Below are 27860 nucleotides of genomic sequence, written 5' to 3'. Positions count from 1 at the left end.
TCTGGCGCAGATTATTGCATTCCAATGATGGGCCCTTTATACCCCAGTTGAGTTTAGAGCAGGTGTAACAAACCTGGTCCTCGAGAGCTACTAACAGTTCATGTTTTCCAGACCACCTAGCTAGTTCACAGGTGTAGTTATTACTAACTGTCACATTTTCAAACATGTGGTTCATTCATTCCCAACCGACACATTCTACAGATCCACAGGTGGCCTGGAAAACATGAACTGTTGGTAGCTCTTGAGGACCAGGGTTGGCTACCCCTGGTTTAGACCATTATGTTTCTACTGTTTAATGCGTATCATTAAGGGCTTGCTATACACTAAAATAGCTCCAGAAGACTTTGCTTTAGCCATTTTCTTTGAAAAAAAATAAATTAAAATATTCTGGGAGTCATTGTTGATATTTGTGTTCATGAGGAGGTCTCAGTCGGCTGAAACACAGAGGGGCATATCCAATTAGCCGTGAGATTTCACCCTTGGTTAATTGGCAGGCAAAAATAGCTATTTCCCCGCGTCATTAGACCGGGACTCCCGCGCAAGAACACACTGATTCCGCGAGAACTGCAGAATCAGTGTGTAATACCCTCTCGCGCGAGGCCGAATAGGGCGGCCTCACGATGATTTTACCTCACACCTACATGAGGTGCGAGGTAAAGTCAAACAGTGGGGACTCGCGCGTAGGGTCTCAGGGACACCTGCGCGTGGAATCCCCGCTAATTGAATCCAGTCCAGCGCGACAATTAGCCGCGGGGTAAACCCCACGGCTAATTGGATATGCCCCATAGATGGCATAATTCTGCTTCTCTTGTAAAATATACAAAGTTATCTCTTTCTAACAGTAAAGTGCAGCATTCATTTATATTTAATATTATACAAGGACTCGAAAACATTACAACAGATTGTCTACAGTAATTAGAAAATTATTTTTAAAAAACTTAATTAAAATATAAACACTGAGGTCAGGGAAATGAATAGGAGGTTATGTTAATATGGTAATGAAAATAAGAAAAAATGAACTGCAGAAAAATGGACAGGTCAGGGCTCTTACAAATAATTGCCAGCTCCCTGCCACAAAGCTTCTTTCGGACAGTTTCAAATGGTCTATGTGATGTGCATTATCAGGCACAAATTTCTTTTGGTGTATTTATTTCTTATGCAAAATCCAAGCTGCACCCATTGGCATTGGGTGACAGAGCAAGTGTGGATCCATCTTTTCCTCAATTTGCTTTGTAATTCTGAGGCTCAGAGTACAGTGGATAAATACAGGTATATTGCACAAGATCACAACATAATGATAGTGAAGAGCCCAATTAAATGGACTGTATTATTAATGCCTCTTGTTCTTGGCAAAGCATCTGCTCTTTTCTTGATCCAGGTTATGTTAATTAAAATCAAAAAGTGTACAACTGATTGTTCGTCATTAGTTGGGCAGTTGGTTCGCTCCCCTACGTCATTCAACCCCCTCAAATTAACATGAATTAAACACTTTTCAATACTAACTGAACATTGGGGCTGAGTAAGTGTCTCTAGAGGGTTAACACACTTCTCATCTTGGTACGGGGCTCTTCACTCCGCTGGTTACTCTGGTTTTTTGGTGGGCTCAGGAATGCTGTGTGTCAAAGGAGTAAAATTTAGCAGTAAAACGTGTCGGTCGTAGGCCTTGGTTTGCTTGAACACCAGATCTGTGCCATGCAGCCGATCGAATACTCCCAGTACGCCATAACACTGGTTAAATCTGAAAGAGGGTGGAGACATCAGTACAGCGTTCTGATACAATAATGGATACCTTACATTGTGTACTTATTTTAAGCTGCTGAATTAGTTACTGCAACCAGGTGTGAGAAATGATGACGCGCTCCCTATAGTTCAAAGTCGTAAGTTGACCACAGGCCCTTGGGTTGATGCTATGGATACTCCTTGATGAGAAATATTACTATACACTGTGCAATTATCTGCCAGATCAGCCGATAATTGTACAGGTCATGGCCACGACCGATCAGCAACTAGTGCTGTGTTGAGTTTAGAGCAGGTGTAACAAACCTGGGGCCTGATTCAGAGCCGCTCGTTCGCTCCGAGCGATGTTTTGCCCAACTGCGCATGCATACGGATCGTTATACGCATGCGCAAACCAGTCAGTGCGGTCGAAATTCATGTGCTCGCAAAATAGCGAATACCTGAAAATTTGAGTGACAGAAAGAGGCATATGTGGGTGGTAACAGGGGAAGGTGCTTGAAAACGGGGAGTGGAGATCCGAACGCAGGCGTGCTTAAAAGGTCAAAACGGGCGTTTTATGGGTGTGCATAATTAAAACAGCAGCGTCATTGACCACGTCACTGGGTTATTTTATAGCCAGAACTGCTCGCAAGATTGTGGTAGGAAAAACCAACCACAAGAATAGCGAGCAGTTCATACCCTGGTCGATGTACTCGATTAATCTAATAAATAGCGGACATGACGTAGGATGCGAGCGGCCAGGGGGGCGTATTTTTCCAAAAAACGACCGCAAGTTTTGTTCGCTCGTTCAGACCTAGAGGCGTGAACAGACCGCAAAGAGCGAACGGTTCATTTGAATAGCCACCCCTATTTTCTGGACGAGCGAGCGCTAATTGCGTCCGGCTCTGAGTCAGTCCCCTGGTCCTCGAGAGCTACTAACAGTTCATGTTTTCCAGACCACCTAGCTAGTGCACAGGTGTAGTTATTACTAACTGTCACATTTTCAAACATGTGGTGCATTCATTCCCAACCGACACATTCTACAGATCCACAGGTGGCCTGTTGGGCATGAGAAATCTCTCGGGATCCGTTAATCGCTACCCGGGTCTGACAGCATATATACGCCCCATCGGACACATAGACAATTATCTGACAGTGTATGGCAATGTCAGATAATTAGTCGGTCAGTCTGATGGTGAGTTTATCTCAAGGTTTATGGCCTGCATTACTACAGGGCTCTTCCTGATGAAATTCCTCTCTATGAGACAAAGGCTGGAAAAAGGACGTATTTGGAGGGAAGGGAAGGGTTCTTCAGTCGAAGAACCCAATTTTATAGCTACAGCATATGGGGATATCTATATTAAGGGATCATCCTCTATAAAAATCAGTGCTCAGTTCCTTCCCTCCCTCTTTTCCTTACTTAAGGTGGTGAAAGTCATGGAATTCTGGTGATGGCAGGAAGGGCAGGTGGTAGCCGCAGTGTGAGATGGTGGTGATGAATAGAGCAAGAGAAAACCACAACATAACGGTAGCCACATGGGAGCCCATCAGCATTGGTCCAACCATAGATGGCAACATGTTGGAAAACTGAAATTAAAAAGAGATTGAATAGAACATGAAATAGCAGAACACTATTTATGTAGCAATTACAAGCATGTATAGGGGTGATGTGGAGTTGAACATATGCCCATGTGCAGACTGTATCTGCATGGATTTTCATGGTGCATGTTCTGAAATGATGTCTATACCTAGTGGTTCTCAAACTCGGTCCTCGGGACCCTACACAGGTCACCCAGCAGCTGCACAGGTTTAGTCATTACTCACTGACACATTTTAAAAGATTCACAGGTGGAGCTAATTATTTCATTTATGATTCTGTGAGGAGACCTGGAAAACATGCACTGTTTGGGGTCCTGAGGACCGAGTTTGAGAACCTGTGCTATAGCCCTTAGTTGTTTCACCTGCTGGTCTAACCAGTCCCAGAAATATCTACTTTGATGTGATCATTGTGGCGTGTGTTTTATAATGGTCACCGTCTGCATGGAGAAACTTGACACATTCTGTACAATATTACCATTGAGGCTAAAATGTGGTCGAACATGTTCGCTTTGCTCAATTTTTTCTTCTTTTTTTTTAGTTTATCACAAATTTTTTAACTTTAGAACCAGTTTGAGAATCACTTACAAAGAATTTCAGACATCTCTGCGTCTGAATGCGGCCTAACATCTTCGCCTTGCTCAGTAATTTATGTTTATGTTTATCACAAACTTTCAAGCATTAGAACCAGTTTGAGGACCACTTATAAACAATCTCGACCATATTCAATTGTAACAGATGATTAATAGGACACAATACGGACTGTAAACCACTTGAACTAGCCAGGAGAGGTCCACATGAGTAAAGTACTCAGACATAGGTGCTGAGTACTGTTTTTGTATTGCAAAAACACTGTCTATTAGCAGCGCCCAGTTTAGCGCTAGGCCAACGGTTCCTTTACCAGTTCAATTTGATTTCTTTTAAGCTAGAGCATGTGATGTGCATACACAGGTTTATGGATTTAGGCCCCTGACGGGCTTATTTATGGCTATTTTCATTTTCACTCTGTGATACTACAGTAAATCGTAGCTTATTCAGAAAGAGATGCTATGTAGGCTACATATTAAAATGTAATTCAAGTTTGAGAGGTTTTTTTAAGTTGATCATTGTTAACCATGCTACGGAGACGGGCCCACCAGGGTAATCAGTGGTACGGGCCCATGCTTAAGGGGGTGTGGTCATTCACCAGAGGGGGTGTGGCTAGTCGCCACAGATGGTTGGCTAACCATTAGGTAAATCTTGGTGTAGTTTCTATAGAAGAGAACCAAGCCCCGTTGTTAATCAGTGGTACTACTCCACCAGATAACTGACTGTCTAATAGTGTAACAATTTATAATTTGGGGTCTGAAACTGGACACCTAGAGAAGGGGGTGGGTCCACAGGCAGTGGGGCCCACCGGGGATTTCCCCTATACCCCTGTGGGCCAGTCGGCATTGTCGCTTTTACTTACTATGTGCTCTAGTGGATGAGCGTACAGTGACACCACTCCAACAGGGGCCGTCCACTCATGGTGTTGTTTATGGATGTGCTTGTATAATGTTGGGTGATGGAACAATCTGCATGAGACAACAATGGAGTTAGCATAATGCACTGGATTCTCTGGCTTCCCAATAATATAGAACTATCACTATATCTATAGGCACTGGAACAATTGCATCAATCCTTGGTAAAAGTAGCTATGATGATGATAATAATAATAATAATAATAATAATAATAATAATAATAATAATAATAATAATAATAATGCGTAAAGCCTTTCAGAGCCTTAAATGATAATTTGATGCAGTCTTCTATAGTTTTTCTGTAAATCTGTTTGCCCAAACCAGCTGATGCCAGGTATGCGGGTCAGCTGCAGGGGGCTCAGCGCCCGCAAGAAATGCGTATGTCCAGCCTCCTAAAGACGGAAGTCCACAAGTGCAGATATAGGACCTGATTCACAGTTGCACGTAAAGCGGACACAATGCGTGCTTGAAAATCGATGTGAATTTCTGCCTGGATTCACAGTCTGTCAGATCCATGTGACTGCCCTGTCCCCATTCACCCGCTGGTGAAAGCAGCCACCATCGCTATAGCAACGCATTTGCCCTATCCTGGGTGCCAGAGATGTCGAATGTCGGAGGATCTTTGCGCACACTCACCTCAGAAATGGCCGCAATTCCATCTACACACCTACGGTAAACTTATGCTGACTGCGAACGCGGCATTGCTGCTCACACCCATTTAGCTGTGAATGGAGACATATTCCTCATTCAGCTTGGTGAGCATGCGCAGTGTGAAAAATCGCAGATGCGACCGCTTTGCGTGCAAAGGAACATTACTGGTTTTCATTTTATGTAATACACATTCATAACAGAACACAATGGGGTTAATGTATCAAGCAGTTAAAGTGCACCTGCCACCTAAACACATTAGAGCAGTGTTTTCCCACTCCAGTCCTCAGGAACCCCTAACAGTGCATGTTTTCCAGATCTCTTAGCCAGTAAAGAATACACCTGTGCACCAGCTAACACATTTTAAAAGATCCAGACGTGGTGGTAATTATTTCACTTGTGATACTGAGAAGATCTGTAAAACATGCACTGTTAGGGTCCCTGAGTACTGGAGATAGGAAATGCTGCGTGAAAGACTGACATTTGTGTAGGCTGGACTGATGTAAATAAAATAAAAAGCAGCCTATTTCTTTAGGAACGAGGCACTTCATGAGGAACACTGTGGAGGCGGCCATTTTTAGGGCTGAAACAACATTTTAATTCAACTTAAAAATTTACTCCCAAATGCGGTCCTCAAGGCGCCCCAACATTTCAGCTTTTAGAAATATCCATGGTTGAGCACAGGTGATTAAATCAAATTGACTGAGGTAGTAATTAAGTCACCTGTGGTCAAGCATGGATATCCATAAAACCTGGACTGTTAGGTTACCTTGAAAACCAAGTTTGGGAACCTCTGTGCTATATGATCATGAATATTGGTGGAGCCTGTGATGCATCTGTGAGAAATCCACCTGCTGTCCTATTCATGGTCTTACCTGTGTGAGTAGTAGAAAAGGATTTCTTCAATGAAACCAAAGATTGAGAGTTCCAGGAGAACCCAGTGGAATGTGGGCAACTCCGTGCCGCAAGGATTGCCCCTCCATTGCATGAACAGGTACATGAGGAACACCATGGGAAATGAGAGGAAGAGCTGGTTAAACATCACAATTTTCACTGCATGTTTGAGCTTTCCGGGGTCCACCTGTGTACATGTGATATGAAATAGTAACAACTGTCAGACCGGCATGCAGGTTAGACAATGAGAATGTACAGTAACCAGCCATTGGTGTTAAACCCTGAAAATTAATAATCCATAGTGCACAGTTGTAATCACTATCTAATTACTGATTCATCTTGGAGGTGTAGCAACTTATCGCCCCTAGCTGTACTAAAAACCCATACAAAGCAGTTTGCACTGTGATTGGTTGACAGTGTAATGGGCAATATGCACCTTGCGATGCGACGGACGACATATCGGGCGGTCCCCACACACAGAGTGATCCGGTGGCTGACCGCCCGATATGCCGGCACCCCCATTCCCCACCCGCATAGCGCTGCATGGGATCGTTCATCGATCCCCCAGATCAGAAAGATCTGGAGGAGCAACGGATGACCCCAATGGGGTAAGCAATAGTGTATACTGCAATGGGCCATATAATTCACTGGGAGTAGGTAATACTGTATACTGCGTAGGGGCACTAAATATACTGGAAGTAAGTAATACTATATACTGCAATGGGTCACATAATACACTGGGAGTAGGTAATACTGTATACTGGAAGTAAGTAATACTATATACTGCAATGGGTCACATAATACACTGGGAGTTGGTAATACTGTATACTGTGTAGGTCCACTAAATATACTGGAAGCAAGTAATACTGTATACTGCAATGGGCCACATGATACACTGGAAGTAGGTAATACTGTATACTGCATAGGGCCACTAAATATACTGACAGTAGGTAATACTCTATACTGCGATGGGAAACATGATGCACGGTGAGTAGGTAATACTATATACATTACTAGAATGATACACTAAATATACTTATTGTATGTAATACGGTATACTGCAATGGGCCACTTAATACACTGGTAGAGTAGGAAATAATGTGTACTGATGCTTTGGCATAATGGTATACTTGTACAGTAGGGCATATAGTGGCATGGAGACTGTACTATGGACTAGCTACTGTGGAGTTATAATATAGACTAAGCATAGTGACGGTAATGCGTTTTCATCTACTTTATGTGTAAGTTGACCATTCTCCACACACACATGCAGCAAGTAATATTATTGCTAAAGTTGTTGATTTGGGAGTGATTGAAAGGAACACAGCACAAGAAATTCATGGTGGCGTTACATTCACAACTGTTTTGCTTGAACCAGGCATTGATCGATAAGAGCGGTATTGGACTGTGACATGAACCACGACAGATCCAGCAGACGGCCATTGAGGAATATTTTTTGTTTTGTGTTCATTTCAATCCATTGTTCATTAAAAAGCAAAATCTTTTCAACAAGCCACAAGGGGGCACCCTTCCTTTATTCAGCGAGCTCTACACACAGTATATTTTTTTTTTTTTAAAATGAGTAATATTAATTTACTATACTTGTCCTTTTGTTCACATAACTACACCCCGACCTTCGTCCAATAGGCCACACAATTCTGCATTGGGGTTCAATCCTCTAAAGCCCCTGCAGATAAAATAATATAAATTGTTGCCCCTTTTAAAAAAAATAAACAAACAGTGCCCCCTATTAAACTAAATAAAACAAATATGTGCAATAAGTATGATAAATAACCAAAGGGTCTCTGAATAATATACGTTTAATGTTTGCCCCCTTTTCGAGAATTTTTTTTTTTTTTACCACCATCAAATAAATAAATAAATAGAGAATAATCTTATTGTACTAACTTCACAATGAAATGTACCCTCATTTCTGATTCGATAGGCAGACAGCCAAGATAACACACAGTTAATCAGGAGCTCGGAAGGCTAGCGGCAATATATTTTTTATTTTAATGCAAAATGGGACAATCATAAAAATATATTATATATGGACTTGGAGGCACTTTGATATACATATCAAAATAAGGTATACAAGGAAGGGCCAGGTGTACAAGGGGCTAGCGCTAGAAAGGTGTGGGACTACATGTTCGACCAAACATCTTTTATTTTCTTATTTACTTTTTTTTATTATTTTTCTTACTTTAAACACTCGTCATGTGTCATTTTAAGCCTGACGTACGTCTCAAGAAGAAATGGCAGAAAGAGATACACGTACTGTAATTAAGAGCAATACTCTTTTTGAGTAAAGAACCTTACAATTATATGTAGGATTCAGCCATTTCTAACTAAGCATAAAAATTAGAAGGACAGCAATCTGCAAAACATGCATACAGTACCGGGTCATTCTTTCCAAGCTGAATTCGGTATCGGGTGAAAAGCTTTGGTTTTCCCGTAAGGTCGATCAGCATCAGGACAGCATTATACAGCCAAAAGGAAAGACTGGGGACCACCATCGCACCTGCACAATATGACGAAAGCACATATCAAACCACACATGAAAGGTTACGAAGCAAATAGCATATAAGAAAGTGCTAACAGTCACAAACGCAATGAAACTTAAGGTTTATACAACTTAAAAATCATGATGCAGAAAAGTGTGAGACCATTTGGGTGCATCTGGGTGACTGATGGTAACTAAAATGGCCAGTAAAACCCCTTTCAGACATACGACCCGGGAAATTCTCCTGTGCAAATTCCAGGGTATTTGGTCGAGACCCCCCCAGAACAGGGGGGGGATTTATCTTTTGTCTCCCAAAATTTATATGTTTGGCTTAGGCCTGAGAGATATGAGGTCTATTTACTAAGCCTTGGATGGAGATAAGGTGAACGGATATAAAGTACCAGCCAATCAGCTCCTAACTGCCAAGTCACAGGCTGTGTTTGAAAAATGACAGGAGCTGGTTGGTTGGTACTTTATCTCCGTTCAAATTATCTCCATCCAAGGCTTAGTACATAGACCCCACAGTATGGTGAGATGAACGAGTTACCAGTACATTGTTATTGCACTATTACATCTGATTACCTGTTGTCCATTGTATGTTCTGTCTTCCTATGGCAGAGGCTTATACTACTACAGTGTTGGGTTAATGAAGGTGGAGGGTGGGAAATGATCATTTGTTTTTTTGTTCTGTATGTATTGTTAAAATGTAAAAAAATAAACAGAATTTGAAAAAAATGGTTTCAGCCGTGAGGCAGGGATTTATTTGAATGGTCTCCAATAATACACAACCTGTTTAAATATGTAAAATGCATTGAATTTAATACAGGAAAGAACTGTCATTTAACATTGCTCATATACACTGTCGGATAAGATGTGTCACACCAAGAGACATTTAGGGGTCTATGTACTAAGCCTTGGAGAGAGATAAAGTACTGACCAATCAGCTCCTGTCACTTTACAGGCTGTGTTTGAAAAATTACATTTAGGAGTTGATCGGTTGGGACTTTGTCTCACTTCACTTTTTCTCCCTCCAAGGATTAGTACATCTACCCCTCAGTTTGAAAAATGACAGAAGCCGATTGGTTGGTACTTTACCTCCATCCACATTCTATCTCTCCAAGACTCAGTACAAAGACCCTTTTATCTGGCAGCCTGACACCCAGATATCATGGCCATACACAGGGGTAGATGTACTAAGCCTTGGAGAGAGATAAAGTACCATGGTCGCGCGCATACACAGTACAATTATCTGGGCCATCTGCCGATAGTAGGTGGGTCGCCAAGGTCATTGTTTAGTCTATGTACAGCATTAGTCCCCATGGAGACAGACCACTACAAAGCAGTTGCATGGCACAATAGATGTGTTACCATTCCATATAAGGGATGTGGTCACATTACATAGGGAGTAACCAATGCTCACCTCTGTAGCAGCACATATACCCACCACCCCATCTCTGTAACAGCACATATACCCACCACCCCATCTCTGTAGCAGCACATATACCTACCACCCCATCTCTGTAACAGCACATATACCCACCACCCCATCTCTGTAGCAGCACATATACCCAGCACTCCACCTCTGTAGCAGCACATATACCCAGCACCCCATCTCTGTAGCAGCACATATACCCAGCACCCCATCTCTGTAGCAGCACATATACCCAGCACCCCATCTCTGTAGCAGCACATATACCCAGCACTCCACCTCAGTAGCAGCACATATACCCAGCACCCCATCTCTGTAGCAGAACATATACCCAGCACCCCATCTCTGTAGCAGAACATATACCCAGCACTCCACCTCTGTAGCAGCACATATATCCAGCACTCCACCTCTGTAGCAGCACATATACACAGCATGCCATCTCTGTAGCAGCACATATACCCAGCACCCCATCTCTGTAGCAGCACATATACCCAGCACTCCACCTCTGTAGCAGCACATATACCCAGCACACCATCTCTGTAGCAGCACATATACCCAGCACCCCATCTCTGTAGCAGAACATATACCCAGCACTCCACCTCTGTAGCAGAACATATACCCAGCACACCATCTCTGTAGCAGCACATATGCCCAGCACACCATCTCTGTAGCAGCACATATACCCAGCACCCCATCTCTGTAGCAGCACATATACCCAGCATGCCATCTCTGTAGCAGCACATATACCCAGCATGCCATCTCTGTAGCAGCACATATACCCAGCATGCCATCTCTGTAGCAGCACATATACCCAGCACCCCATCTCTGTAGCAGCACATATACCCAGCACCCCATCTCTGTAGCAGCACATATACCCAGCATGCCATCTCTGTAGCAGCACATATACCCAGCATGCCATCTCTGTAGCAGCACATATACCCAGCACCCCATCTCTGTAGCAGCACATATACCCAGCATGCCATCTCTGTAGCAGCACATATACCCAGCACCCCATCTCTGTAGGAATACATTTCCCCCCACTCACTTCTGTAATAACAAATGCACTGCTCCCCCCTCACCACTTTAGTTACATTCCCTATCCCCCCTCACCACATTTCCACCCATCAGCACTGTAGAACCTCACAATTGTCCCACTTTGCCAGACCACAAAAGGGGCAGGGTTTTACCCACAAGTGAGTATTTCTGGCAATATTTTGTCCCAATTTTACGTTTCTAAATGGTGGGAGGTATGACGTAGACAGGGTGTTACTCACCTAAACAGTATAAAGCCAGTTCATTACCACCGTAGTAACTGTGTAGCTTTCCCCATTGCGTCTGCCAGAAGTCACCTGATGCCCCCCAAAAACGCTGCAGATGCCTGGAACAAAGACAAGGTCAGGAGGATCTAATTAGCTGAGCAAACTCCTGCAATAACACTCATATAACATATTAGAGGTTTTTTCTATCTCAGACTGCATGGCAGCCCTGGTTTATGGGGTTAATCCTTTACACCCCCGGAAAGTATATCATATGACTTGTCCCTATCTGCCTTGTTTTTTTATGTGTCTTCAGCTGGGTAATGCTGGATACACACTGGCCGATATATCGACCATTCAATTGATGTGTGTACTAGCGAAATGTCTACCAACGACATCGGTCATAGACATATTATGTCGGCTGTGCAGCACAGCTGATGGGCGATATATCTGCAGATATATTAGCACATCGCGCCGTGTGTACGGGCAGCCAGCTGACCGCCCCTACACTTGCTGCAGAGAGTGTCGGTGACTGACATCGCAACTGGGCGGGAACATGTAAATACCTGCCCAGTTGTAACGGCAGGCAGGACACATTGGGTCGACGATTGGTGTAAGCAGAGAAAGCTCTAGAGCTGTCGGTACCTCTGGGATCAAGGCTGGATTAAGGGCCACATGGGCCTGGGGCTGAAAAGAGCCTATTATGAGAAGCGGAGAAGGTGTGACCAGTGCTGTGTGGGTGTGGCCAGTACCATATGAGCATGTACACCTTTACACCAACAGCCCCAATGCCTCCATAATACGTAAAAGTATAGAAATTGCTCTATTTGTTACCCACCATTTCGCCAGTTGGTGGCTGATCATTATCATGCTGTTGGGCCTATTTTATGTGGAGACCTGGAGCAGTAATTCCATCTGCTCCATTGTTAATCTTGCCCTGTCTGCGTATATGTGTGAACATACAAATTTATTCCCATGGGCGCAATGTGGGAGCAATTATGGTTGTTTGCGTTGCGAGGAACATCTACGCCTTTATATATACCTGATGATATTATTTCTTTAAAGAACTCCATGGCAGCCCCAATATATCTCTCACATGTTCCTGTTAGTATATGTTTATGCTGGGGAAGTCACCTCAGGACAGGGAAGGTAAGGCGATGCCACATTACACACTGTACCTTCCGGGGGCGTCACCTTACTTGTCTGTCTCTCTCACCTGAATATGGATTGACCCTATATGTCAGGGCTGCTATGGAATTCTTCACCGAAATGATCAGATAAACATGATTTATAGATGTAAAATGGCTAAATATATCCTAGTAAGCCATTTCAAAACAGTAATAAAATCTTAGAGATTCAAATATAAAACAATATAAACCTCCATCCTCCTTCTTAAAACAACAAACCATGCACAACTGTAAACTTCAAAAATATTTCCATATCATATATTCATACTTACATTATAGTAGTACTAACAGCTAAACTATTGAGAACAATTAAGACTAATAATCAATATCTATGGTGGATTCAGAAAGGAGATAAATTATTAAGCAAACATTAAGGTTTTAGCACATCCATTATTGTGCAAGGAATTAAGTTGACTTTAATCAATCTGAAAAGGCACTAAACTGGGATTACATATTCCCTCCCCAGGGCATTATGTATGACGGTGTGACCGGTATGACGGGTGCCACCGCCAAGGGGCATCAGGGTTGCTGTCCCGGTGACAGCTCTGGGCTTGATTCAGCAAGGATCGCAACTGCGATTACGCACGTAATCGGCCGGTTATTGTGTTCTGCGTATGCATCACAGTGCGCGAACCAGCCACTGCGATCTGGACTGTGATCGCAGTGACTACGCAGACCCATCGCATAGCGATTGACAGAAAGTGCTGTTTGTGAGAGGTGACGGGGGCATGGTCGGCGAAACGCTGGCGTGCCAGTGCGTTTGAACGCCGTTGCAAGGGCGTGCATAAATTAGCCATTGCGATGCCATACACAGCTTTGCCTTTCACTGCGTGCGATGAGGTTAGCAATTCCTGAGTAAGGTCAGACCTTGTGCCAGTGTGCGTGAGGCTGCGATGGTACTCGAGGTTACCGATGGTTTCACTGTCTTGCTAAACATTACGGATGTATGTAAGGTAAGGTAGGCGTCCTTATGTAGTGCTGCGACGGCATAGCGATCACAATCATTAGCGTATCATTGCAGTGAGACTGCGTGCGTAATTGCAGCCGCAATCGCATTTGCGATCCTTGCTGAATCAGGCCCTCTGTTTCCATCTTGTGGGGTGCTTTGAGGGGCACACTGATGGCCGGAAATGCATATGCACCCAGCTCCTGCAGCGCACATGACATCATGAGGAAGAGGGTGCGGCTGGGACCTGCCCAGACACAGCCCCTTCCCTGCACCAGCAAATCCCTCTGATATTGCAAACAATTCATATAAAACTAAGCTGTGCTGTTCAACAGGGGACAGCTGCTGAGTGAGTGATCCGTAGACTCTAAAATCCCCAGGAAACTCTCACTATTTAGTGTAGATCTTCAGCAGCTGCAAATAACTCTGCTATGAACACATTCATTTGGAAATCAGCTTATCAACTTGGTAATGGGAATTTATCAACAATGATTTTAAATAATGACTATAAAACTTGTGGGGTACAGAAAGGGGCAATGGGATCACAAAAGAGAATGTGGTTCTTACAGGCGGATAAATATAACCACAAAATATTTAATTAAAAAAAAAAATTTAAGTCCCTATTTAGGAGTTTTCAGATTTACTGGTGACCAAGTCATTGGTCTGTAGTAACAGAGAGTAAAGGCTGCAATAAGCTAGAGTCACAAGACCTGGTCACCAGACAATGTGCTAAAGTTATTTTCTGCAATACTGAGTAAACACAACAGTACCACCACGCTCAGTATGGGTTACAGGATGACTTGCATTCCGTAATATCAATTGGTATAATAAATGATTTTTCTCTACGGAAATAAAATAATCTGGCATGTTGTGGCTTGTCACACTAAGTACTTTAGTAGTTGGGTCATGCTAGATGGACAAGTTATCTGGGTACATGTTATCAGGATTACTAGTGAATGCATGCTGCTTGCTATTTAGTAGCTGTACACTGTGCTTATTGTAGCAGAACACGTTGCTACCCAGTGTTCCGCTCCGCAATATCACGTTTCCTCACCATGTGACTGTATTCCTGAACGCAGCGAAAGTCAGAAGCCCAGTGCCCAGCACAAAGGCTGTTTTCTTCACGGAATCCCACACCTGACCATCCTGTGGAGACAGGCAGATACACACTGACTTGGCACAGTAGCAGGAACATTATATAATAAACAAAATTATGACATTGTCCTGACAACAGGAACGTCATGCTCAGTTATATTTAATGCTGTGTAACACATCCTTATATTTTTCTAATTGCTTTCAGGAGAATATAATGTACAATATGTTTGGAGGTTTATTTTCCTCTTATAAAGATAAGTACTACGTTAGTAATGGCTGTACTACAATCATGCAATGTTACCTGATTTCTACGTTCCCGGAGGACGGAGGTCTCACTTTTGCCCATCTGTAAACAAATAGAAATCCAGTCATCACCAGAAGGGTTAGAATTTATATAGTGAGATAAATGTACAAAAAAAATTATTTCTGCATTGAGAATTGTTTCTATTTTTCTTCTAGGACAGAAAATCTCTAATTATTGGCAAAGCTTAGCAGTCACTACACCAGACATGTCAAACTGAAAATCCCAACCGGGACGAAGGTTCAAGTTCTAAGAGTGTGTGGGGCGCAAGAAAAAAAAAAGTCTTATATGCAATGTTGATCTAGGGCGCAATAAGATATAACAAGCTATAGTTTGCACTTTGCAGTGTAAGTTCCACAAAACTATCAATATAACATTCTAAAAATTGCAGGCAAAGTTAGGTTGCAATGTAAGTGCATATAACAGTCACATGACATATTAATATAATAATATGCTCCAGACCCCATCCCCACATGACATAATAATATAATAATATGCTCCAGACCCCATCTCCACATGACATAATAATATAATAATATGCTCTAGAACCCATCCCCACATAACATAATAATATAATAATATGCTCTAGACTCCATCCCCACATAACATAATAATATAATAATATGCTCTAGACCCCATCCCCTCATGACATAATAATATAATAATATGCTCCAGACCCCATCCCCACATGACATAATAATATAATAATATGCTCTAGACCCCATCCCCACATGACATAATAATATAATAATATGCTCCAGACCCCATCCCAAATGAGTGAGTGACGTGACTGTCATCTCTGGTGTTGCAGGGATGCACACTGATATACTGAGGGTCTAACTAAGTGGGTGGGGATTCGGGCTGGGACACATAATATATGTATTTGGGCACACGCTGTCGGGCCGCATAAAATGTTTATTTGGGCTGCATGTTTGACATGCCTGCACTACACCATACTTGCCAACTCTAACTTAGTTGTAGGGAGACTCCTGAAACAGTAGCAATCTCCCTGTCTCCCTGAAGAGTCTACCAATCTCCCTGACTGCACCTTACCCCCATTATGAAGCTGTTACAGTATATATAAAGAAAACAACAAAATTAATATTTTTATAAATTTATAAATTTTTATATTTATACATTCAAAATGGGATCATTAGTATAATTTCCCTGCTTTGGTTATAAGGCACAATGATCCCTATGGTTATATGCCTTTTTCTGATAAGTATCTGTGTGTTTTCAGCAACAAGTAGATGTTACTAACTCCTTTTGGGCTCATTTACATTTGTATATAAATCAATTTTATGGCACACCTCTCAGATATAGCAGTACACGTCTACTTTACCACCACGCTCATAGGTGCTGCTTTCACAATCTCCCTGGTATGCGCTGTAATATATAATTTTGTGTTTAGAAAGTTTGCCTACTTGGGAAGCACAAGTATAGGCAGGTGTACTGGGGCACTTATCCCAGGTCTCCTACGACATAAATGGTACCTTATTATGCAGAGCCATTGCCTTGTTCACAGAAAGGTGTGCATGCCCACTGCCCCTGCAGTATTACAAGGCCGGACAGCATTAACTGCAAATAGCGTGACTTACACAGGCGCAGCTTGGGTGGTGGTACAGATAATGAACATTTGTCGGTATGAGAAGCACTTCAGCCAAAGAAGGTTTTATGGCAAGGACTGCCATCTATCACCTGCCCTGGGGGCCCTATAAATCTTTAATCTGGCCCTGGACTTCAGTTTACCAAACCAATCTGATTATAGATCTGCGGTGGTCAGAGGAGGTGTGGTATGACAGGTCGACATTCCAAATGTCAACACCAGAATGTTGACAGGTTCTGACTGTCAACAGTCTGAATATCAACATGGCCATTAAATTGACAAACAAATGTGTCGACATGTTTATATAATGTGGGTACATGTAACATGTCGACACCAAAATGTCGACATTTAAAAAAAAAAAAAAAATTTAGCCTAAGCCTAAACCTAACCCCTAACCTAAAAATAACACAAAAAATGTACTGTCGGTGCCATCATGCAAAATTTTGTTGGTAATACTATTATAATGGGTTCTGCCATGCACCACCAGAATGGGCATTGTCTTTTATACTGACTGATAAGTGAAATGTACTCTGATCTCTATAATGATATGCAGAGTGGGCCTTCTGTATACTTATTTTGAAGAGTGGCCACCAGACTAAATTCTATTTTTTATTTACTGATCCCTGCAATGGACGCCACTCTGATTACAGGCCACCAGAATACAATTCATTGAACACTAGCCACCAGAGTAAGCTGTGCATTGGTCTTCTGATATGGCCCAGCATTGTTTAATGGTCAACAGATGTGTCCCTCTGAGAGGATTGAGCCAGGGGGCATGTGCATGACACTGAGGGGTGGAGCCCTGCCCGCGGAGACATGCCTAACATTGAAAACCACCAGGCTACCACATCCCTCTCAGTTCTCCTCCAATCACACTTTCAATGCAGCAAACACCATGGGCAGGGGAGTGTAGAACCCACTCACCACTACTCTGCAATGGGACTTCCCTCCTCAACCGCTGGGCCAATCAGGACTGTACTGCCGGGACAAAATGTAACATGCTGTGCATTCATGAGTACATGATAATGGCCACTGATGAATATAATATACTGGAAACTGATAAGGTGCATGTGTTGGCAAATGTGTTCATCCAGTTGTTTATTTCCCTCTCATTGGTTTCCACATACTGGCAAACCTTCGTTTTATTGTCTGTACACCTGAATCATTTATTTCTCACAAGATAAAACCTCATTTGTCAAAATGGAAATCATGACAATAAGACAGATAGGGCAGCATTAGCATTTGATTAAAGTGTTGTATAAACTAGAAAATTCATATCAAAGTCCACAGTCCATAGTTGCCAACATTTCAAATTAATTTCCACTGAAAGTTTGCGGAGTCTATTTATTACATATTAAAGTGTAATGTGCAGAGACTAGCAGAGATCCCAGGTGGGGGGGGGTCCAATGGGCAAGTATGCGGATGTGGCAATGCAATTCGCACCATAAGGGTCTGACATTGCGATTTGCAACAGCATGATTCCCATTAGCACGTATCAGGGGTCAAGGCCATGAGGAAGTGATTTGTAGCAAGTCGTCAAGGTCCTTCCCACTTAACAAGCTAAGAGGGTGGGGCCCAGAAGGCTAGCTTACTCTCTCAGGAGTCCAGAGAATTCCCCGAAATTTGGAAATCTCCCAGATATACCAGGAAAGTGTGAAAGTATAGTATTACCCAGTTTGCCATTACATATGTATTAATGACCCTTAGGGGATTAATCATGAATATGGCCCAAAAAGAAGGATTTCATATTACCGGTGACAGTGTCTGATTGCCACGGGGGATACTAGCGGGTATCAATAAGAGGAAACCTTCCAATCACCAGGCCAGTCATGTTAGAAGCCTAGGTGATGATGATGTATAACAAACCAAGCGCATGGATTGGGGTCGGACGCACTGCACAAGGGCAAACATACCCATTTATTTCAGTGCACTCAATACAGGAGCATATAGAACCAATGTGCATTAAACTCAAACATCAGACCCAAACTTACTAATACATATTTCTTAGGAATATTGCTTAATATAATGGCAAAATAATAATACTGTGATATTAGCATTTGTACATAATAAAAAGCTAAAAAAAAGGTAAATGTTATGGTATATTACATAATGTAAATCCTTAACTAATATAAATGATAAACTAATCAGGAAAAAAATTATATTGGATCCATGTTTGTTAGTTCATCAGTATTGCTTATATTTTGTATCAATATTTGCTGTTTGCTGCTGACAAGTAAAATGAAGCTGTATTTTGGACTTGTGGATGAACATTATATGTTTCTCAATTCATCGCTTGTAGTCATAAAATGTCTATACACTGTATTTTTAGCTGTCTCATACATCAGTGATTAATTATTACAATACTGCTTACAGCTATCAGTGAAAGGCCGCGCAGTTACATCTCAGTCAATACTGACACAGGTGAAAGGGGAAATCTACTCAATAAACAGTATATTTACATTGTGTTACAGGCACAGGCTGACACGTCTCACATACACGGCAAACAGACTGCAGCTATTACTGTAGGATCAGCTCCTGACATATTGTTATTAATTACCTCAGGGCCATAGCTAGGGTAGTACGACCAGTGCCATGACACAGGGCACCGCAGGGCAGGGGGCGCTGTTTGGGCCTGTCAGTTTTCCTCTTTATTATCATTCTCACTTGTAGCTTCCTCTGCTTTTATCCCCAGCATCTCATGTCTGCCCCTATCTCTTCTCTGGCCCTTCCCCATGAAGCTGTGGCCCTTTTTCAGGGGCACTATCTTATGTCCCTATTTAAAAAAATGGGAGGGGGGGGTGCCAATGCTCTCTCTGGTACAGGTCACCAAAAAGTCTACTTACAGCTCTGCCTAACATTACACCATCTGTCACTATTTGTAATTTCAGTTTTAATACATTATGGAATTACTCTAAATGCAAGACTGTACAAAAAGGACGATCATAACCACTCATAGCTACAACATTGACAGACAATGTGTATATATTCCGCATTCCCAAGGATATTGGTCCCGCCCACAAAATGGCTGTCTAGTGTGTGTAGGTGGCAGTTCCTCCTTTTTTTTAGCATTATTTATTTATTGAAGACCAAAACATAATACAAATGTCAAATCAGTCACAAACAGAATTCCAACCATTAAAATAAAAAAAAACAATAACATTGTTTTAATGAAAATAATACAAAATAAGGTAACATTTTATAACAAAACCTAAATAAATCGAAAAAAAAATTACCATAAAGTACTAAAGGTAGTGTAGTAGGAAGAGAGAAAGAAAGAAGGAAAGAAAGAAAAGAAAGGGAAAAGAGGAAACTAATAAAAGGGGAAGAAAAAGGGAGCCTCATTACCAGGTAACAAAACTATACAACAGACCTCGAGAGAACAGCAGGATATCTCCAAATCTGTCACTTATATCCTTAACCACGACAGAGCAACTTATAATGGTCAGAATCTTTGTAAAGCAACCAGGGATCACTGTGAAATTCTGGCCATTATCTGAATGGGGTCAAATTAGATCATCCATAGACATATAATGATTAAGCCGTATACACCATTCAGTCATGGAGGGGGCAGAAATAGTTTTCCAATGGACAGGGATGACAGCCTTGGAAGCACTTAATATATGACGAAGTAAAGTCTTTTAAAAGTGAGAGTGAGGTTTCCGTACGAGATTCAATAGCCAGAAACTAGGGCAGGAAGGCAAATCTTCCTGGAGGATAAGACTAGCCGTCTCAATTACCCTATCCCAATAAGAGAAGAGCATTCCCACCAAATATGTAAAGGGGTTCCCACTGCTATCCCACATCTCCAACAAGTGCTAGGGAATCCTGGATACATTTTAGTTAGCTGGCTGGGACAGCGATACCAGCGAGAAAGAACTTTGTAATGTGTCTACATTACTAACATTTTCTATGAAGTGGAAAAAGCATTTCTAAAAATTTCTGGTCATTCATCATCTCCTACTAATCTATGTAGATACTGTAGGTTTCCCAATCACAAATAAAATTTGGGTCTAACAGAAAAAAAAGACGTTAAATGAACATTGTATAAATAGAGGACAATGGCTTGTGAAGGAGATTCTTGAGACGTACACATCTTTTCAAACAGGGTAGTCCCCCGCCTGTGTGGTTTAGGGGAGCCCAAGCTTGAGAGAAAGTGTTTTAATTGAAGATATTTCCAAATCACACTATTAGGCAAACCCCACTTACAGTAGCTTGAATAGAGGGGAAACTCATAACCCCCAATCTCAAACAAATGGTTAACCTTAAGAATCCCCTGTGTGCACCACAGTCTAAATGAGTTGTTCGGAATCCCAGGAGGAAATTCTGGGTTACCAATTAGAGGGGTTAAAGGAGAAGGGATAGGGGAAAGGAGAGGTTGAGAATGGAAATGCCCCCAGCAAGAGACAGTTAGGCCTAATAAAGGATGTGTAACCAGGGGAAGAACCGGAAGCCAAGGAAAGCCTAAGTCAACTGAAGGAAGAGATGTTGCTTCGATATCATCCCACTGTTTTCTATTAGGTAGTCTACTCTATTCTATGACCCTCGTAAGACCACATGATAGTAAGAGAAGAAATGTGGCAATTACTGTGAGAGTACGTGCAATTTATTTGGACAAATTCACTTTAGAATTGGAAAGAGCTCCAATATGTTAAAACTCCTTAAGGATGTTGGGGATTGAAGTCCACAGGTTAGTAATTACGACCAAAAGGTCATCTGCAAAGACCGCTAGTTTGTATTCTCTCTTTCCAACATTCAACATAGTTATATTAATGTTTAGACGAATGGCCCTCGCCAAGGCCTCCATACATAAAACAAATACAAGTGGAGATAAGGGGCAGCCCTAACGAGTGCCTTTGGAGATCAAAACTTGTTCAGACAGGTCTCCATTAATCCTCACATGGGCAGAAGGTGCCGACTAAAGATCTTGGATTCTCTGCATGACCATCAGACCCAAACCCAGATGCTCCAATACTCCCATCAAAAAAATCCCAGTCTACCCTGTCAAATGCCTTTTCTGCATCTGTAGACAAAAGTATAGCTGGGATCTTCTGGGAAGCCGCCACATGGATCAGGTCTAGTACCTTTGTGGTATTGTCACTGGCCTCGCGACCAGGGACAAATCCCACCTGATCTGAATGGATCAGATTGGGGAGAAACAGTTTAAGGCAGTTAGACATTAGCTTGACAAAAAGCTTCAGATCGCTGTTTAACAGGGAGATGGGTCTGTAACTGGAGCAAAGGTCAGGGTCCTTCCCTTCTTTGGGTATGACTGAGATATGGGCAAGCAGAAAGTGAGAGAAGAAACAGGAAAGATCCAAAACCACATTGAAGGCACGGAGCATCAGGGTGAACAAGACTTCTCCGAACATTTTATAATAGGCAATAGAAAACCCATTGGGGCCTGGACTTTTACCATTAGGGGTTGATTTAAGAACGTTGTCTAGTTCCTCCAAAGTAAATGGTTGCTCAAACGACCCCATCTCTGTATCCGACAAGGTGGGAAAACCAATCTCTTCCAGGTAAGCCTTAATGGATGCCTTCCGCGATAGCATGTCAACCCCCGCCCTGGCATCTTTTAAATTGTACAAATGGGAATAGTACTGAAATGCAGCAGTAATATCTTTTGTGGTGTTACATAGAGAGCCAGAGGGTGACTTTACACTGGCAATAAATGTGGCAGCATGTTGATCACGGCAGTTGCTTCTTAATGCATAATCTTTTTTCCTTTCATACAGAAATATATGAGGCTTGTTGAAATTTACACCATACTTGCCAACTCTCCCTGATTGTCTGGGAGACTCCCTGAAATAGCAGCATTCTCCCTGACTCCCTAAAGAGTCCAGCAATCTCCTGATTGCACCTTAGCCCCATTATGAAGCTGTAAAATAACAAAAAACACAGAGATATATACATTCAAATGGAATCATTAGTATCATTTCCCTGCATTGGTTATAAGGCACAATGGTCCCTATGGCTACATGCATTTTCTGAAAAGTATCAGTGTGTTTTCGTCAACAAGTAGCTCTTACTAACTGCTTTGGGAGTCATTTACATTAGGATGCGAGTCAATTTTATGACACACCTCTCAGATTTAGCTGTACACGTCCACTTTACTGCCGCACTCATAGGTGTTGTTTTCACAATCTCCCTGAATTGCTTTTTCAAAAGTAGGCAAGTGTGATCTACAGGTGTCACACTTATTAACATGAGCGGATGAGCTGTGCCTTATGTCCTCTGCTGCTCTCTGCTATGTTATTTCTTTTCTCGCAGACACATAGGAACTCATTTACAATATACTGTCAGGTCCATAAATATTGGGACATTGACAGAATTTTCAGATTTTGGCCTCTATTCACCACCACAATGGTTTTGAAATGAAACAAACAAAATGTGCTTTAACTGCAGACTTTCAGATTTAATTTGAGGGTAATTACATCCAAATCATGTGAACGGTGTAGGAATTACAACAGTTTCAATATGTGCCTCCCACTTTTTAAGGGGCCAAAAGTAATGGGACTATCAACTCAAAAGCTATTTCATGGACAGGTGTGGGCTATCCCCTCGTTAATTCATTATCAATTAAGCAGGTGAAAGGTCTGGAGTTGATTCTAGGTGTGACATTTGCATTTGGAAACAGTTGCTATCAATTCTCAATATGAGATCCAAAAGAGCTGTCACTATCAATGAAGTAAGCCATCATTAGTCTGAAAAATCAAAACAAACCCATCACAGAGATAACAAAAACATTAGGTGTGGCCAAATCAACTGTTTGGAACATTCTTAAAAAGAAAGAACGCACCGGAGAGCTCAGCCATCACAGGAGTCACAGCTATGGATGGTAAAGCAGCAAACACAGGAGTAGGCGATGGTTCAGCAGGAATCACGGCAGGTGAACAGATGTCCTAACAAAAGATCCTCCACCAATGACCCAGACTCTTGGACTCCCAGCAACCGTACCAGTTGCCTGGCGACCATGGAAACTGTCATACCTAGTTGCCGGAGGATGAGTCATCCTAGAAAAAGGGTGACTGCCGGAACTCGCAAAGGTAACAAGCCCCGATAGCGGCTTTTCACATGCACCCCCATCAATGTTTACATTCAGAATCACAACAAAGCCAGGCATTTTAGTGGTTTATATACAATACAGGGAGCATCCCAGAGACCAATATAAAATACAGAGAGCATTCCAGAGACCACTAGAGAATCTATAAATAATTTTAGATACCAATACACAATAAAGAGAGCAATCCAGAACGATGTACAGTACAGAGAGCATTCCAAAAATCACTATACAATACAGAGACCATTCCATGAATCACCATACAATAAAAGCATTCCTGAGACTAATATACAATACAGAGAGCATACTAGTATACTTGTGACCAATGTGTAATACAGAGAGCATCCTAGTGACAGTTATATTATACAGAGAGCTTTCTAATGACCAATATACAATATATAGAGAATTCTGGTGATCGCTATACAAAACACAAAGTCTTTTAGTGACAATATAATACAGAGAGCATCTTAGTTACAGTCCTATAATACAGAGAGCATTCTAGTGACTATGTACAATACAGAGAAATTTCTTGTGACTGATATACAATACAAAGAGCATCCTAGTAACCAATATACAATACAGAGAGCATCCCAGTGATAGTCATATAATATTCTATTGACTGATATGCAATACAAAGTACCACTAAACAATACAGAGAGCTTTCAGAGACTGCCATACAAAAAAATAGTTTAATTACTGACATACAATATAGAGAGCATGCTAGTGACCATCATACAATATAGATACCATCTTAGCTACTGCTATACAACACAAAGAGCATCCTCGTGACCGATATACAATGCAGAGAGGAACTAAGTGACAGTCATATAATACAGAGAGCATTCTAGTGACTGTATTATATATCATAACCAAAATTTTCTATGTATTGTATATCAAAGAGAAACTCAGTTATTGACATACAATACAGTGAGCATCCTAGTGACTATTATACAACACGGAGACCAATATGCCATACAGAGACCATCCTAGTGACTTAAATAAGATACAGAGAGCATCCTAATGACAGTATTACAATACAGAGTGCACTCTAGTGACTGATATAAACACAGAGAAAATTCTGGTGACTGACATAATACAGAGACCATGTTAGTAACGACCATACAATAGAGAGCTTCCTACTGACCACCATACAGTACAAAGACTGGGGCAGGTTGGGAATGCTTGTAAACACTCTGAAAAATTCCCCAGAGTACTGGTAGGTGTGGCCAATTTGCCAGTAGGCAAACTAAAATCCACAATAGGTGGGTTATTGGAGTGGTTGCAACCTTGCAACCATATGTGGCAGTAATGAAAATTAAAGGGCTGTAGCAATCTTGTAGCTAGACGCTGTTAGGCCATCCTGCAACCATTTCCCCTTCAAACAGAGCAATATTCACATTTAACAAATATGCCTTTTTCTAATTAAAAAAAAAAATCAAAAAAACATTAATTTTCTTACAACACCATTACATCAATAAATACTGAATCCCTCACCCACATTACAGTAATATTACCCCACCTCTCAACATTACAGATCTACTCCCAGGCTCCTCCAAATTACAGCACATTCTTGATTTTAGTGTCTTTCAGCCCCAGCAGTACCCCCCAAGTCACATGGTGCCCTAGGTTGTAGCCTGTTCATCCTATTGTTGATTGGGCGCTCTCTAGCCATCTGCTATTGTGGGACACACACTTGTATGCCTAATGTAAACCTGGTCCCAATGTCACAGTTTTTGAGCTGAATTTATCTTGGGAAGTGTGTCCGATTCAGAATATACATGCAAGTACAAATTTTATTTTCCATCCATCTTTTCCATGCATATATTAAGTGTGTCGCAGTGTCTCCGCACTTACAAGAGGGCTAATTGAACTCTGGAATAACAGGTGAGCCTTGTTCATGCCAAAGACTCTCCTCTGATGACGATAAGATTATCTTACACTTGTTTACAGTCGCATTAATACTTGTCATTTCAATAACCAGGTAGAAATGAAAAAAAAAAAAAAAGTAAACTAAACTGACAATTTTTTTAATTCACTGGTTTATACATGCCCTCCTGCAATTTTATGGTTACATTTTTCCTTTTGCTTTCATCTATCTTTTTTCTACAAAGTAGAACAGAAGTACTTTGTATCCAAGGGCATCGGAAATAAACCAAAGGCATAGGTAATAATAAACACCTTGGTGGAAAACAGAAGGAAACCAGAAGTACAATGCATTATATTTATTAAACGTTGCAGGAGGTCATGTATAGTACAAACCAATAAATAAAAGTCCCACGTATCTTTTCTACCATTTATTTCATAGCATTTATGCCACCAGGTGGTACTGTTGTATTGCTGTCTATTGACACTTTTGCTATCTCTCTCTGCTTGTACTAAATGCATATACTCAGGGAAGATTTTGCACTTCTATACATGAATTTCTCTGTAATAATAAACTGAAAAGAAACTCTACTTATTAAAAGTGAAGAGTATAATCTTTATATACTATATGCAAAGCACACAGTGAAATCACTTTTCCTTTTTATCAAGATATTTCAACGCATAGGATGAATGTACATTGTAGGACTAAAGTACTTGACCGTCATAAACTCTTTCAGGAAAATATAGGACAATTATTCTGAGGAAAAAAAAACAGACAGACAATCTGGACAACGGCGATAAAATATCCTTGTACACAAGGCCAGGACACAGAGTGTTCTATCAGATCAACTAAGGATGATTCTCTGTTGAACTTTGCTCAACCGGCATTGCATACAAGTTTAATTAAACCATATGAGGTAAGCACTGTCAGTGCACTGGATAAACATAAGCAGTTGGGTAGACAACAAATATGATAAATCCTGGTAGTTCAAACGTAAATGAAGAAATTAGGAATTATTGGCAAGTAATGCGTTTAATTCTATATTACATATAAGTCCTGCCCCTAGATTCTAGTAGTTGTCAGTGGGCAAGACTTATTCCAGTATTCCAAACCACTGTAAATTTGGATAGTGAACTGTGAGTGGCTGTGAATTAATGAAACTGAAGTTGAAAACAGTGTTAATCCGGGATGAATAATAGAAAATTTGTTAAACATGTGTCCAAAAATTAACAATACAAAAATAATTTAAATATATATATGCAGGTTTTGAGTCAGTAGTAACAGATACTCTCACCTGTGTTATGACTTATTTTAATCCCAAATTTTGCCAGGGAAAAGAATAGTCTGTAGTAAATGACGGGTAAGCACGAGTTACTTATTTTAATATTTTTTTCCAAATTTGTTGCAAAGAAACTTTTGAGTTTGGAGGTGCCTTGAAAAACAAATGCTGATTTTATAGGGCGCCGTGATTTAAGAAAGTTTGGGAACCACTGCCACAATCTATTCAGTGACAATGAAATCTTCATTATAAAACCAGTACGAAATCCCACTTACACATACTATTTCACACTGACTTGGGCTCATCAGTGTAGGTTAGGCAACTTCTCTGCAGCAAGTAGTGCTCAAAGTAAAAAAAAAAAATGTTGTAAGTACTATTCCATACTGTACTTTTTTTTTGTGCACTGTGTATTTTTTTTTCGGCAATTTTTCTCCCTTGTACGGGGCTACTGAGTCCTAAAGGCGCCTTGTAAAATAAATTTAATAATTATTATAATAATAATAATAATAAAGTAGACTATCCGGGAGAACTACATATACCAATCCTCCCCAGACTAGACTAAAACAAATCCTTCCTGTCCACAAACAAATCAGTTATTATTATGCAATCAGTACAGTGCAAGCTACATCCCTTGAGCTACAGGTCTACAAAATTAATTATCAAAGCCAAACTATTGCTGTAGCAATGACTAAAGGGAAGTGCAGTGCAAAACACTTCAGCAGTAAGGAAAATAATAATGTGTCAGCACCCTCCATTCAAAGTGATATGTTCTGATTTGCTTACAGTTCAGTAGATATTGTGGAGCCGGCTCCGACTCCTTACCCCTGCTGCCTCTGCCTTCTCCTCCGCCGAGTACTGACTGATCAGCTCTCCCTGGGCCAGCAAGCCTGGCTTCTCCCCAGATCTTTATTGTTAGGTGTTTTGACAGCCTGCCAGGCCTTGTCCGAGTCCCCGCCTGTTGTGATGCTGTGCACTGA

General features: G+C 41.4%; 1 protein-coding gene across 1 annotated transcript; it reads right to left on the bottom strand.

Moving 5' to 3' along the window:
• Positions 1–774: 774 nt before the first annotated feature.
• Positions 775–27860, bottom strand: FAXDC2 (fatty acid hydroxylase domain containing 2). Its single transcript, XM_088475697.1, has 9 exons — positions 27667–27860; positions 15075–15119; positions 14733–14824; positions 11564–11667; positions 8757–8878; positions 6339–6544; positions 4763–4868; positions 3137–3303; positions 775–1738 (listed from the first exon to the last, which is right to left on the bottom strand). The coding sequence occupies exons 2-9, from the start codon at positions 15117–15119 to the stop codon at positions 1582–1584; spliced, it is 999 nt and encodes a 332-aa protein (XP_088331823.1). The 5' UTR covers positions 27667–27860; the 3' UTR covers positions 775–1581.

This window comes from Taudactylus pleione, unplaced genomic scaffold (assembly GCF_031769625.1).
Source record: "Taudactylus pleione unplaced genomic scaffold, aTauple2 ptg000176l, whole genome shotgun sequence".
NCBI lineage: Eukaryota > Metazoa > Chordata > Amphibia > Anura > Myobatrachidae > Taudactylus > Taudactylus pleione.
The sequence above is the reverse complement of the archived record's forward strand: the minus strand, read 5'-3'. Positions and strand labels throughout refer to the sequence as shown.